The 12,839-nt window shown below is 49.3% G+C and overlaps 1 protein-coding gene across 1 annotated transcript; it reads left to right on the forward strand.

Annotated features, from left to right (window-relative positions):
* The first annotated feature begins 8,741 nt into the window (after positions 1-8,741).
* LOC147103272 (claudin-4-like) lies at positions 8,742-10,542 on the forward strand. The gene has a single exon (XM_085962732.1). It carries the CDS (start codon positions 9,161-9,163, stop codon positions 9,992-9,994), a length of 834 nt encoding a protein of 277 aa, XP_085818858.1. The 5' UTR covers positions 8,742-9,160; the 3' UTR covers positions 9,995-10,542.
* The last annotated feature ends 2,297 nt before the right edge of the window (positions 10,543-12,839 follow it).

Below are 12,839 nucleotides of genomic sequence, written 5' to 3' on the forward strand. Positions count from 1 at the left end.
AAGTGGGCAACAATAGTTCAAGATGCTGAGTTACAACCCCCCCCCCCCTTAACACGTGAGCACTGTGACGGGTTCATAGTAAAGTGTTGCTTTAGGGGGGGCGGGCGAAGAGTGTGCAGTGTGCTACCTTGCCAGCTCTGGTGGGATGTGGAGCTTTTTGAAGCTCTGTACTGCAGTCCTGGGGGGAGGAGTTGGCATTTAGTATCAGGGCTGACCCCCTCCTGGTAGCACATTCACACTCTGGGCAGAGCAGTGGTCTGGGTCTGTTGCCTTTAATTTCCTTGAGGAGATCTTGAATGTCTTAATCAATGAAGTTCTGCGTTCTTCTTCTCTGTACCTGCTGCTCTCTGGATCCCACTGGTGTCAGAATTCTGTGCAAGTGTTACTACAAATATCAGTGCAGTTACTGGAGTGTGAAGTGAGAGAGGCCAGCGCTGCTCCTCCCAGTCTGCTGCTGAAAGCTGCAAGCTCAGCTGTCTATTTGAAGGCTGTACAGAAGTTTCCAAGTAGTTCAGCTGCTTTCACCTCTTTTACACCGGTTTCACTTGGAAAACAGTGACAGGATCGGACAAAGTCAACATGGATTTACAAAAGGTAAATCATGCTTGACTAATCTACTGGAATTTTTTGAGGATGTAACTGGTAGAATAGATAAGGGAGAACCAGTGGATGTGGTGTATTTGGACTTTCAGAAGGCTTTCGATAAGGTCCCGCATAAGAGACTAGCGTGCAAAGTTAAAGCACATGGGATTGGGGGTAAGGTACTGACTTGGATAGAAAACTGGTTGGCAGACAGGAAGCAAAGAGTTGGAATAAATGGCTCTTTTTCCGAGTGGAAGGCAGTAACTAGTGGGGTACCGCAGGGATCGGTGCTAGGACCCCAGTTATTCACAATATATATTAATGATCTAGACGAGGGAACTAGATGTAATATCTCCAAGTTTGCAGAAGACATAAAGCTGGGTGGGCGTGTGTGCTGTGAGGAGGATGCAGAGAAACTCCAGTACGATTTGGACAGGTTGGGCGATTGGACAGGTGCATGGCAGATGCAGTACAATGTAGATAAATGCGAGGTTATCCACTTTGGTGGCAAAAACAGGAAGGCAGATTATTATCTGAATGGCAATAGATTGGGAAAAGGGGAAGTGCAACGAGACCTGGGTGTCCTTGTGCACCAGTCGCTGAAGGTAAGCATGCAGGTGCAGCAGACGGTTAAGAAGGCAAATGGTATGCTGGCCTTCATAGCGAGAGGATTTGAGTACAGGAGCAAGCGAGAGGATTTGAGTACAGGAGCAAGGAAGTCTTGCTGCAGTTGTACAGGGCCTTGGTGAGATCACATCTTGAGTATTGTGTGCAGTTTTGGTTGCCTTATCTGAGGAAGGATGTTCTTGCCATGGAGGGAGTGCAGCGAAGATTCACCAGACTGATACCTGGGATGGCAGGAATGACGTATGAAGAGAGATTGGGTCGATTGGCTTATATTCGCTAGAGTTTAGAAGAATGAGAGGGGATCTCATTGAAACTTATAAAGTTCTAACAGGACTAGACAGACTACATGCAGGAAGGATGTTCCCGATGGAGGGGGAGTCCAGAACCAGGGGTCACAGTCTAAGGGTAAGGGTTAAGCCATTTAGGACTGAGATGAGGAGGAATTTCTTCACCCAGAGAGTGGTGAACCTGTGGAATGCCAATTCATTAAATATATTCAAGAAGGAGTTAGGTATATTTCTTAAGGCTAAGGGGATCAAGGGATATGGGGAGAAGGCAGGGACAGGGTACTGAGTTTGGATGATCAGCCATGATCTCATTGAATGGCGGAGCAGGCTCGAGGGGCCGAATGGCCTACTCCTGCTCCTATCTTCTATTTTTCTATGATACACCAATGATGCACCAATGGGATGTAAACAAGTAGACCCAGGAAATACGCGTGTATCTCCCTCTTCAGGCCGCATTTTTAAAAAGGGGCGAAACTCAATTCGAGGAAATTCTGGGCCATGCAGTCAGACTTGGCAGGTTGGCGGGATGTACGATTGAGACACACTGGGACAAAGCAGAATCAGGTTGAGAGTTACAGGAACAGAAAGCTGCAATCTGCTCCGTGTTTGAAAGTGTGGCTCAGATTCATTTTAAAGGCGATTTGAGTTCTGTACATTTTAACGGAAGGAGTAATGTCCCAGTGTTAATCAGCAGGGCATATACGAGTAATACCACTTTAATGAAGCTTCTCTTTTGGAGCCACGCATCACTCTGAGTGTTGAGTAGATCATGTTATATGTGCCAATATCAAATTACAATCGTTTGCAGACAGCTGGGTCACAACTCCGCGCGTAACTTCAGGTCTGTATCCACTCCTGGTTAGGAAACTGACTTCAAACCAAAGTCACTAATGGTTCCTGAATCCCTCGCTGTGAGGGACTCTCGCTGCTGTCGGATAGTCACCACTGCTCGACTAGCAGTTGCTCTGCGAGCTGGTTTTGTCTGTGTTTTTACCCTCTGGTGTTCTGTTGCAGTGAGCTTTCAGCTGACACGAGTCACAGATAGTCTTACAGATTCAGAGAATCACGACAGGCGGCTTTAAATAACTCTATGAGTTACTTTGTTCCTATACTGCCAGAGCCAATTAAACTTTCATTATGTGCGAGTCTTTGGTTCAATTGCTGTTACTGAGGAAATACTTTCAAAGGTAAGATTATGTGCGGCAGTGCAGAGACGGGTTTGCATTTACACCTCATCACATCTCCCAGAAACATCTCAAAGCACTTCATATATCACGAGTAACTTTGAAAATAGGACTTGCACTTTTTTGAGAATATTTCGCATCCTCGGGACTTCCCAAAGCGCTTCACAGCTAATTAATTCGTTTTGGAGTGTCCTCACTGTTGTTATGCAGGGGAAATGCAGCAGCCAATATGCGCACAAATGTCACAAATGGCAATTGAGGTGAATGACCAGTTCATTTGTTTCTGGTGACGTTTCTTGAGGGATGATGTTGGCCAGGACACCAGGAAAACTCCCTGCTATACTTCAAATAGCATCATAAAACCGGGACCGGCAGATTGGTCCCAGGATCAACACATGTGAATGACAATAACCCCCTCAGCACTGGGGTGGGTCTCAAACCCACAAGCTTGTATTTCCGAGGCAAGAGTCTGGAATCATTTAGCGCAGGATGCCATGATGGGGACTGTAGGCTGTTTCTGAATGGACGGTCTCGGGTGGGCTGATGAGGGTCCTTATCCATGTGGTCGAGTGATCTCAATAATTGTACATTTGGAGAACATTTCAAAAATCCTCTTCAATGCGATAGGATTAAAATTCAATCACCAACCCCATTCTGGGGGATTGGGGGGGGGGCGTGGGGGGGGGGGGGCAGTACAGAACGAGGAATAATTTTTTTTTAAACCTAAAAATCAAACAACACAAACTCGTTGAATAAAGAGGCCTCCCGAGTAACCTGTTTTGTTGTCCACACTGCTGGGTATACACGGTTGTATCTACTTTACTCCTGATGAATGATTTCATGCGAAGCTGGTTTATGCTTGGGTGCACAGTTGACTTTGGACCGATGGTTCCCAAAGCTCTCCACCGCTGGGGTTTTCCTCGTCTCATGTCTGCTGTAGACCAATTGATAGAGATTGATTGCTATGGTTAGTCAACAACTCCATTATCGTTGTATCACGCGACTACCAGAATGGTAGAAGGTGAAATAGATGGACTTTATTTTGTCGAGCAATTCCTACCAGAGCAGTGAACATTTGGCACGTGAAATGAAGAAATATTTGCCTTGGGGCACCTCAGGCTACTGTCTGAATCTCTTGCAACCCAGCTGCTGTCTGTGAGCGAGTGAGTGAGTGAAGGGGAAATTATGCTATTGTCCTCGGCCCAACTATCTAGCTGCTTCATCAATGACCTTCCCTCCACCATAAGGTCAGAAGTACAAGATGTTTGCTGATGATTGCAGAATGTTCAGTTTCATTCGCAACTCCTCAGATAATGAAGAAGTCCATGCCCGCAAACAGCAAGATCTGGACAACATCTAAGGCTTGGGCTGATAACTGGCAAGTAACATTTGCACCACACAAGTGCCAGGTAATGACTATCTCCAACATGCGAGAGTTTAACCTCTGCCCCTTGACATTCAACGGCATTACCATCATCAAATCCCGGGGGGTCACCATTGACCAGAAACTTATCTGGATCAGCCACATAAATACTGTGGCAACAAGAGTGGGTCAGAGGCTGGGTATTCTGTGGCAAGTGTCTCTCCTCCTGAATCCCCAAAGCCTTTCCACCATCCACAAGGCACAAATCAGGAGTCATAGAGTCATAACGACACAGAAGGAGGCCATTCAGCCAATCGAGTCCATGCTGGCTCTCTGTAGAGCAATCCAGTCAGTCCCATTCCCCCACTCTATCGCCGTAGCCTTGCAAGTTTATTTCCCTCAAGGGCCTATCCAGTCTCCCTTTGAAAACATTGAGTGTCTCCGCTTCCACCACTTCCGTCGGCAGCGAGTTCCAGGTCCTCACCACGTGCTGCGTAAAAGGTTTTCCTCTCATCCCCCTGTATCTCTTGCCCAAAACCTTAAATCTGTGTCCCCTAGTCCTTGTATCATCAACTAGTGGGAACAGCCATTCCCCGTCTAGCCTATCCAAATCCATCATAATCTTGTACACCTCTATCAAATGTGATGGAATACTCTCCACTTGCCTGGATGAGTGCAGTTCCAACAACACTCAAGAAGCTTGACACCATCCAGGACAAAGCAGCCTGCTTGATTGGCACCCCAGCCACCACCTTAGACCTTCACTCCCTCCACCACTGGTGCACCGTGGCTGCAGTGTGTACCATCTACAAGATGCACTGCAGCAACTTGCCAAGGCTTCTTTGGCAGCACCTCCCAAACCCGCGACCTCTTCCACCTAGAAGGACAAGGGCAGCAGGCACTGGGAACACCACCACCTCCAAGATTCCCCTCCAAGTCACAAACCATCCTGACTTGGAAATATATCACCATTCCTTCATTGTTGCTGGGCCAGCGGACCGAGGGCGGGAAAAGCAGGCCCTGGAATGTCGGACACTGCGGGAGGCTCGGAGGTCAGACCGGGTGGAAGGAGAGCCAGGGAGAAGCAGGCAGGCCCCGGGACATCGGTACCACAGCGGCTGAAGATTGTCGGGCAGAGTGCGGGAAAGGCGAAGCAAGGCGAGAGCGGACCCTATTGTGATGGCGCCGATGAAGATGGTTGCTGTCCTTGCGGGCTCTGTGCGTACCAGGCAGCTAAGTGTCCTTTGCTGCTTGGTGCGCTCGGCTCGTTAAGAAAAAAGCATTTCACTGACTGGATTTCACTTGTTGTATTTGGTTATGTGACAAATAAAATTGAAATTGAAATTGAAAATCCTGGAACTCCCTCCCTAACAGCACCTTCACTACAAGGACTGCAGCGGTTCAAGAAGGCAGCTCACCACCACCACCTTCTCAAGGGCAATTAAGGATGGGCAAAAAATGCCAGCCTTGCCAGCGATGCCCACATCCCATGAATGAATTTTTAAAATGATTTGTAGCTGACAATTTCCACAAACTATTATCTCTCTAATGGATGTGTACTCAAATGGATTTCCTGCAGTTGAGAGCTGTCCTGTGATGGTACTGTGTAGTGAGCAGGAAGATCCCAGATTCAATCCCTGCTCTGGCCTGAGTTAGCTCATCTCAGCTGGGGTGGCGTAGTGGCTGAGCGGTTACAATTTGCCTCAGTCCCCCTGAGCTAAGGGGAGGTTAAAGAATCAGAGGGGTTTTGCTCCCGTTCTCTATCCATTGATTCCTGCTGGAAGGCGTGTGTGTGAGTGGAGAGTGGGCAAGGACAGAATCGATCTCAGCTGTGCTGCTCCCCCGGGCTGATCTGCCAGTGCCACGCTCGTCTTAGTACACACATGACGGGTGGCCACATGGTTGAGGTACCAGGAAGGCTCAGTACTGGGTCCTTTGCTTTTTGTGGTTTATATCAATGATTTGGACTTGAATATAGGAAGTATGATTAAGAAGTTTGCAGATGATACAAAAATTGGCCGTGTGGTTGATAATGAAAAAGAAAGTTGCAGACTGCAGGAAGATATCAATGGACTGGTCAGGTGGGCAGAACAGTGGCAAATGGAATTCAATCTGGTGAAGTGTGAGGTAACGCATTTCGGGAGGGCTAACAAGGCAAGGGAATACACAATAAATGGTAGGACACTGAGAAGTGCAGAAGATCAGCGGGACCTTGGAGTGCATGTCCACAGATCCCTGAAGGTAGCAGGACAGGTAGATAAGGTGGTTAAGATGGCATACGGGATATTTGCCTTTATTAGCCGAGGCATAGAATATAAGAGCAGGGAGGTTATGCTTGAACTGTATAAAACACTAGTTAGGCTGCAGCTAGAGTACTGCGTGCAGTTCTGATCACCACATTACAGGAAGGATGTGATTGCACTAGAGAGGGTGCAGAGGAGGTTTACGAGGATGTTGCCTGGGCTGGGGAATTTTAGCTATGAGGAAAGATTGGATAGGCTGGGGTTATTTTCTTTGGAACAGAGGAGGCTGAGGGGAGACCTAATTGAGGTGTATAAAATTATGAAGGGCCGAGATAGAGTGGATAGGAAGGACCGATTTCCCCTAGCAGAAGGGTATAACCAGGGGGCATAGATTTAAAATAATTGGTCAGAAGTTTAGAGGGTATGTGAGGAAAAAAAATTTCACCCAGAGGGTGGTGGGGGTCTGGAACTCACTGCCTGAAAGGGTGGTAGAGGCAGAGACCCTCAAAGTTAGCGGCTCGTTAGGACCTACTAACTTCACACACAAAGTGTCTGGGAAACCTTTTCTCATTTGTTTTCTAACACATAGGGGCCCCATATTTATGGAGTGGAGGCTTGAGACGTACTGAGTGCCATGTAGTGTGTGTAGGTGGAGCACCAGGGGGCCCCTAAGGCCAACTGTACAAAAGGTTTGCAACATAGGAACAGGAGGAGGCCATTCAACCTCTCGAGCCTGTTCCGCCATTCAATGAGATCATAGCTGATCTGTATCCTAACTCCATCCACCACAAGATGAAGATCCTTGTCCACCAGAGCTACATTATTCACTGTAAAACAATTACAGATGAGCTGAATAAATGAAGATCTTAAGAGGCTCAATGCATTCTCAGTCACTTCTGAACCTGGTTCTCCAATGGAAGACTTTCTGACCTTTCAACTGTACAGAAATGGCCACTAAAAAGCCTGCCTTTTCACTTCAAACGTCATTGGTCCTCGAAGGGTTATATCATCACACCGTGGATGAGTTTATTCTACAGAATAAACCAATGGGAATCAGATCCCGCTGAACGGAACAGTGAAGTCATCTTGAAAGAGACATTTGGCAATGGGCAAGTCTGGAGACAAATCGGTAAAGAAACCCACCTGCAATCTAAGTGTGAGAAGCAGAAAGACAATAGAATCAAAACACTGACGCCCCAAGCACCTGGAATAGTTTGACTCTTGGGCTGTTGGTGGAAAGACCAATGGGCTGTAAGAAGCAGTATCGTTCTTTTGGCTATGAAACACTTTAGGACATCATGGGATGTGAAAGGTGCTATATCAATGCAAGTACTTACCTTTACCTTTTTAAATAATGGTTCTACTTTTTAAACTATCAATTTAGATGACTAAGTCACAAATCAAAATCAATTGAATAAAAATTTCCCCCTTTTTAAAGGGGCACAAACAATAAATCCAAATCAATCATGAGTAAAGCCAAAGGAAACTTATCAAATCATGATATTACTTTCCTTGGCGACCATGCACTCCAGTCTCTGCGGTGCCCATCGGTCGCAGAAGGCCTCAAGCGTACTGGCGGACACCACACGCTCCCTCTCCAGGGACACCCGAACCTGGACATAGCCGCGGACAGTTCTATGTTTCTACGGTTCTGTGGTTCAATGGGGTTAATTTTGACTCCCTTCGCATGGCGTTAAGGGGTAGCAACGGCCTCAGAATAACGTCGGGAGCCTCACCATCCCGTTAACACCAGCAATGCAGCTGGCGCCATTTTGAAAGGGGGCCTCCCACCAGGTGTTCAAAGCGCCCGCCTGTTTCAGGCAATGGGCCCCTTTTAATATGGAAATCAGGGTCCTGTGATGTGCTGAACCGAGGGCTTAGTGTGGCTCAGTCCACCTTCATCCTGGCTCAGGGAGAGGTACAGCTCTAACACGTTTAAATCACAACATCCTGAGACTTTGTTAATACATTGAAGGTGGTGAAGGCCCCTTAGTTACTCACTGCCTGTTTCCCTAAACATCAATTATCGTCTTTTTCTCTGTATTGTGTCAATTAAATGTTGGCTGTTCTGTTTCCAATGGATTGCATGAGTTCTCTGATATTAGCCATGCCACTGGGACAGCAAGTTACTGCTGTCACCATGGATACTGTTGCCATGTTACAGTAGATACTCTGTGATCTGAGAGCTGCTGAGGTATTCATGGGATTTGGCCAAACCTTACATTTAATTAATTAAAATTTAATTAATAGCTTTTTAATAATTTAAAAAAACTGCTCACTGTGGGCGTGTTTTTGTTGAAGAAAGAAGCTGTATTAGGACATCATCAACATCTACATCAATACAGATTGAATATTAAAAACGTGGATTCCTGAACAAGTTCCATAAATAGTGACACGTTAGCCATAGGTTATTAGCGAGAATCCGATCTCGCTACAGTGACTCTGATGTGCACAGTCTCTGTGAAAGGAGAACAGCACAAATAGGATGTCCCACTGTTTCATTCTGAATGATTTGCATTTCTCCACCCAAGGGAATCACTTTCCCTGCGCACGGGTAAGACTGGTGTCAGCTCTACTGACCTGTACCTGATTGTCTTATCTTTCCTCTCATTCCCAGCAACATTTATTTTTGTGACTTGCTGCTGGGTCACGTCGATGCCATATTATTTCCTTAATGTTCAGCCCTTTCGCCACAATCTCTAATTTATAGCTTCATCTGATTACTGTTGAATGTTGGAGCTCTATAGATCCACCACCCTCCATTGGTTCCCTCCCTCCCCTTGCCCCGAAATCCATCCTCTGACACCTAAGGCAGTCAAAGTATTGACTGTTCCTGAGGATCACTCCCTGTCACTGTGAGCTCGCTGCCACAGGATGAGGGGACAAGGCTGCTGGATTCAAACATTCCTGCTCCCCTGGTCCCTGTTATTAACTGTTGGAGAATCCAGAGCCAAGAAACACATCCTAGTGGAGACTCTGAGCAGCGCCGCTGCGATACTGCTGGACACGTCTGAAGGAGAGAGACATCTGTTCTGGAGAATGGCCAGCACTGCCCTGCAGTTGCTTGGATACTTCATTGGGATATTAGGATGGATTATGACCTGCGGGACCATCGGAATGCCGCAGTGGAAGGTGACACCCTTCCTTGGGAATACTATTGTGACCTCTGAGATGGTGTGGGAAGGGATCTGGATGAACTGCATCTATCAAGCCACAGGGTACGTACAGTGCAAGAAGTATGAATCACAGCTGGCGCTTCCGCCAGACATCCAGCTGGCCAGAGCCCTCATGTGCATGTCCATTGTTTCAGGGATTTCAGCCATTATCGTGTCAAGTGTGGGGATGAAATGTACCAAGTGTGCGTGGGAGGATGAGCGGTTCAAGGCGAAGGTGACTGTGGTTGGTGGCACCTTCTTCATCCTCGCTGGGCTGTGTGTTCTTATCCCAGTATCCTGGACTGCAAATTCCATCATTGTTGACTTTTACAACCCCCAGGTGCCCGTCTTCTTAAAGAGGGAGCTGGGAAATGCTCTTTTCCTGGGTTGGGGAGCTGCCTGTATTCTGGTCATTGGAGGAAGTCTTCTCTGTTGCTCCTGGCCAGAAAGGAATGAATATAGACAAGACCATCAAAGGAGCCACATGTCAGATCAAACCATGTCTCGGAGTAAGCCCCCGGGTAGAGGATTTACGATGAAGGAGTATGTCTGATGAAAGAGCTTGGACTCGGAGTTTGATGTGATTTCCCAGTTTGTTTTTTAAAACACTTGCTGTTGGCTTCTGTCATGTGATTGCCTTCTCCTTTGTTGTGTTGTTGAGCCCAACTTATCTACTCTATTCCTGGTAGATGTATTGTTCCATCCCCTTGTGTTGGATAAAAAGTATTAAATGGTCCAGAGTATGGCTCTGTGTATGTTTATCTGATCTGTCCCTGGATAACACACAGGAAATAATTCAAATCCCTAACATCAGCATTTCTGAAGAAAGAATTTGAACCAATTCATCCAGCAGCATCAGTCAGGAGATCAGTTGAAACCAGATGGTACAAGGCCTGTAGCTAGAGACAGCACTCTCACTGATCCAACACTGGGCCGGGGTCAGATAGGCTCAGGGCAGCCGGTGAGATTCTGATGTTTGCTCTTGTTGGAGATTCATTGAAAATCTTAATCAGTAATGTCACCACAGTATGGGACAAAAAAATGTTGAATTTTTTTTTCTTCCAATTCAACAATCAGACTGAAACGAACAGTTCAACCCAAAAACAGATGGGTGCTGACCTGGGGAGGAGGGGGCTCAGTGGGTGCTGACCTGGGGAGGAGGGGGGTCAGTGGGTGCTGACCTGGGGAGGAGGGGGTCAGTGCGTACTGACCTGGGGAGGAGGGGGCTCAGTGGGTGCTGACCTGGGGAGGAGGGGGGTCAGTGGGTGCTGACCTGGGGAGGAGGGGGTCAGTGCGTACTGACCTGGGGAGGAGGGGGCACAGTGGGTGCTGACCTGGGGAGGAGGGGGTCAGTGGGTACTGACCTGGGGAGGAGGGGGCTCAGTGGGTGCTGACCTGGGGAGGAGGGGGTCAGTGGGTACTGACCTGGGGAGGAGGGGGCTCAGTGGGTGCTGACCTGGGGAGGAGGGGGCTCAGTGGGTGCTGACCCAGGAAGGAGGGGGGTCAGTGGGTGCTGACCCAGGGAGGAAGGGGATCAGTGGGTGTTGGCCCAGGGAGGAGGGGGCTCAGTGGGTGCTGACCCGGGAAGGAGAGGGGGGGTCAGTGGGTGCTGACCCAGGGAGGAGGGGGTCAGTGAGTGCTGACCCAGGGAGGAGGGGGGGTCAGTGGGTGCTGACCCGGGGAGGAGGGGGGGGTCAGTGGGTGCTGACCCGGGGAGGAGGTCAGTGGGTGCTGACCCGGGGAGGAGGGGGGTCAGTGGGTGCTGATCTGGGGAGGAGTGGGGTGTCAGTGGGTGCTGACCCGGGGAGGAGGGGGATCAGTGGGTGCTGACCCGGGGAGGAAGGGCGTCAGTGGGTGCTGACCCAGGGAGGAGGGGGGTCAGTGGGTGCTGACCTGGGGAGAAGGGGGGTCAGTGGGTGGGGGCTGGGGGAGGAAAGGGAGGGTCAGTGGGTGGGGGCTGGGGAGGAGGGGGGTCAGTGGGTGTTGGCCTGAGCAGGAGGGGTATCAGTGGGTGGGGGCTGGGGGAGGAAAGGGGGTGTCAGTGGGTGGGGGCTGGGAGAGGAGGGGGGTCAGTGGGTGGGGGCTGGGGGAGGAGGGGGTGGTCAGTGGGTGGGGGCTGGGGGAGGAGGGGGTGTTCAGTGGGTGGGGGCTGGGGGAGGAGGGGAGGGTCAGTGGCTGGGCGCTGGGGAAGAGGGGGGTCAGTGGGTGGGGGCTGGGGGAGGACGGGGAGGGTCAGTGGCTGGGGGCTGGGGAGGACGGGGGGGTTCAGTGGCTGGGGGAGATGGGGGGATCAGTGGGTGGGGGCTGGGGGAGGGTGAGTGGCTGGGGGCTGAAGGAGATGGGGGTCAGTGGATGGGGCTGGGGGAGGAGGGGGTGGTCAGTGGGTGGGGGCTGGGGGAGGACGGGGAGGGTCAGTGGCTGGGGGAGATGGGGGGTCAGTGGGTGGGGCTGGGGAGGAGTAGGGTCAGTGGGTGGGGGTCAGTTGGTGGGGGCCAATGGGTGGGGGTCAGTGGGTGGGGGCTGGGGATAGATGATTATGCCTGGTGAGTGATTGATTATTCTCTGTGTGTTGCTTGATGCACTGTAACACACAGAGATTCAAACTCAGTGAAACAGTAATTGCAGTGAACAACACATAATCTAGACCGATACTCCCCAAAGTTCACAAAGAGACATATATCAAGGACGCCATTCAGCCCATCTAGCTCATCCTTCTATAGCAAAATACAGACCGCCGCATCACAGCCCCAAATAACCTGCCACCTGATTAACCAACGTTTTGCTCCCATTCCCCTACCCGGAGCCAATGCCGGGTATTGATGTCAACGTGTAACAAAGTCCTGACATAACAACATAAGAACGTAAGAAATAGGAGCAGGAGTAGGCCATTTGGTCCTTTGAGACTGCTCCACCATTCAATAAGATCATGGCTGACCTTCTACCTCAACTCTACCTTCCTGCACTATCCCCATATCCCTTGATTCCATTAGTGACCAAGAATCTATCGATCTCTGTCTTGAATATACTCAACGACTGAGCCTCCACAGCCCCCCTGGGGTAGAAAATTCCAAAGATTCACCACCCTCTGAGTGAAGAAGTTTCTCCTCATCTCAGTCCTAAATGGCTGACCCCTTATTCTGAGACTGTTACCCCAATCTGTGACACCAACCCTGTCAATTTCCCAATCTTTATCTCTGTCCCTTTGTCATACAGTCATGGTTTAACTTGGGGGGATTTATGTTTTGGGCTAATCACACTATTTAAAGGCAGCCTGCAGCCCCTTAAAGGGCAGGTGGGCAGTGGAGAGTGAGTTGTGGAATCAACAGTTTGTCCAAAGCCCTCTGATTTTTTGATGCCATCGCAGAGGTGCTGATAGAGCAAGAAACCAGCAGCACGGA

This window comes from Somniosus microcephalus, chromosome 20 (genome assembly GCF_052327205.1).
Source record: "Somniosus microcephalus isolate GS21.2 chromosome 20, FLI_Smic_1.0, whole genome shotgun sequence".
NCBI lineage: Eukaryota > Metazoa > Chordata > Chondrichthyes > Squaliformes > Somniosidae > Somniosus > Somniosus microcephalus.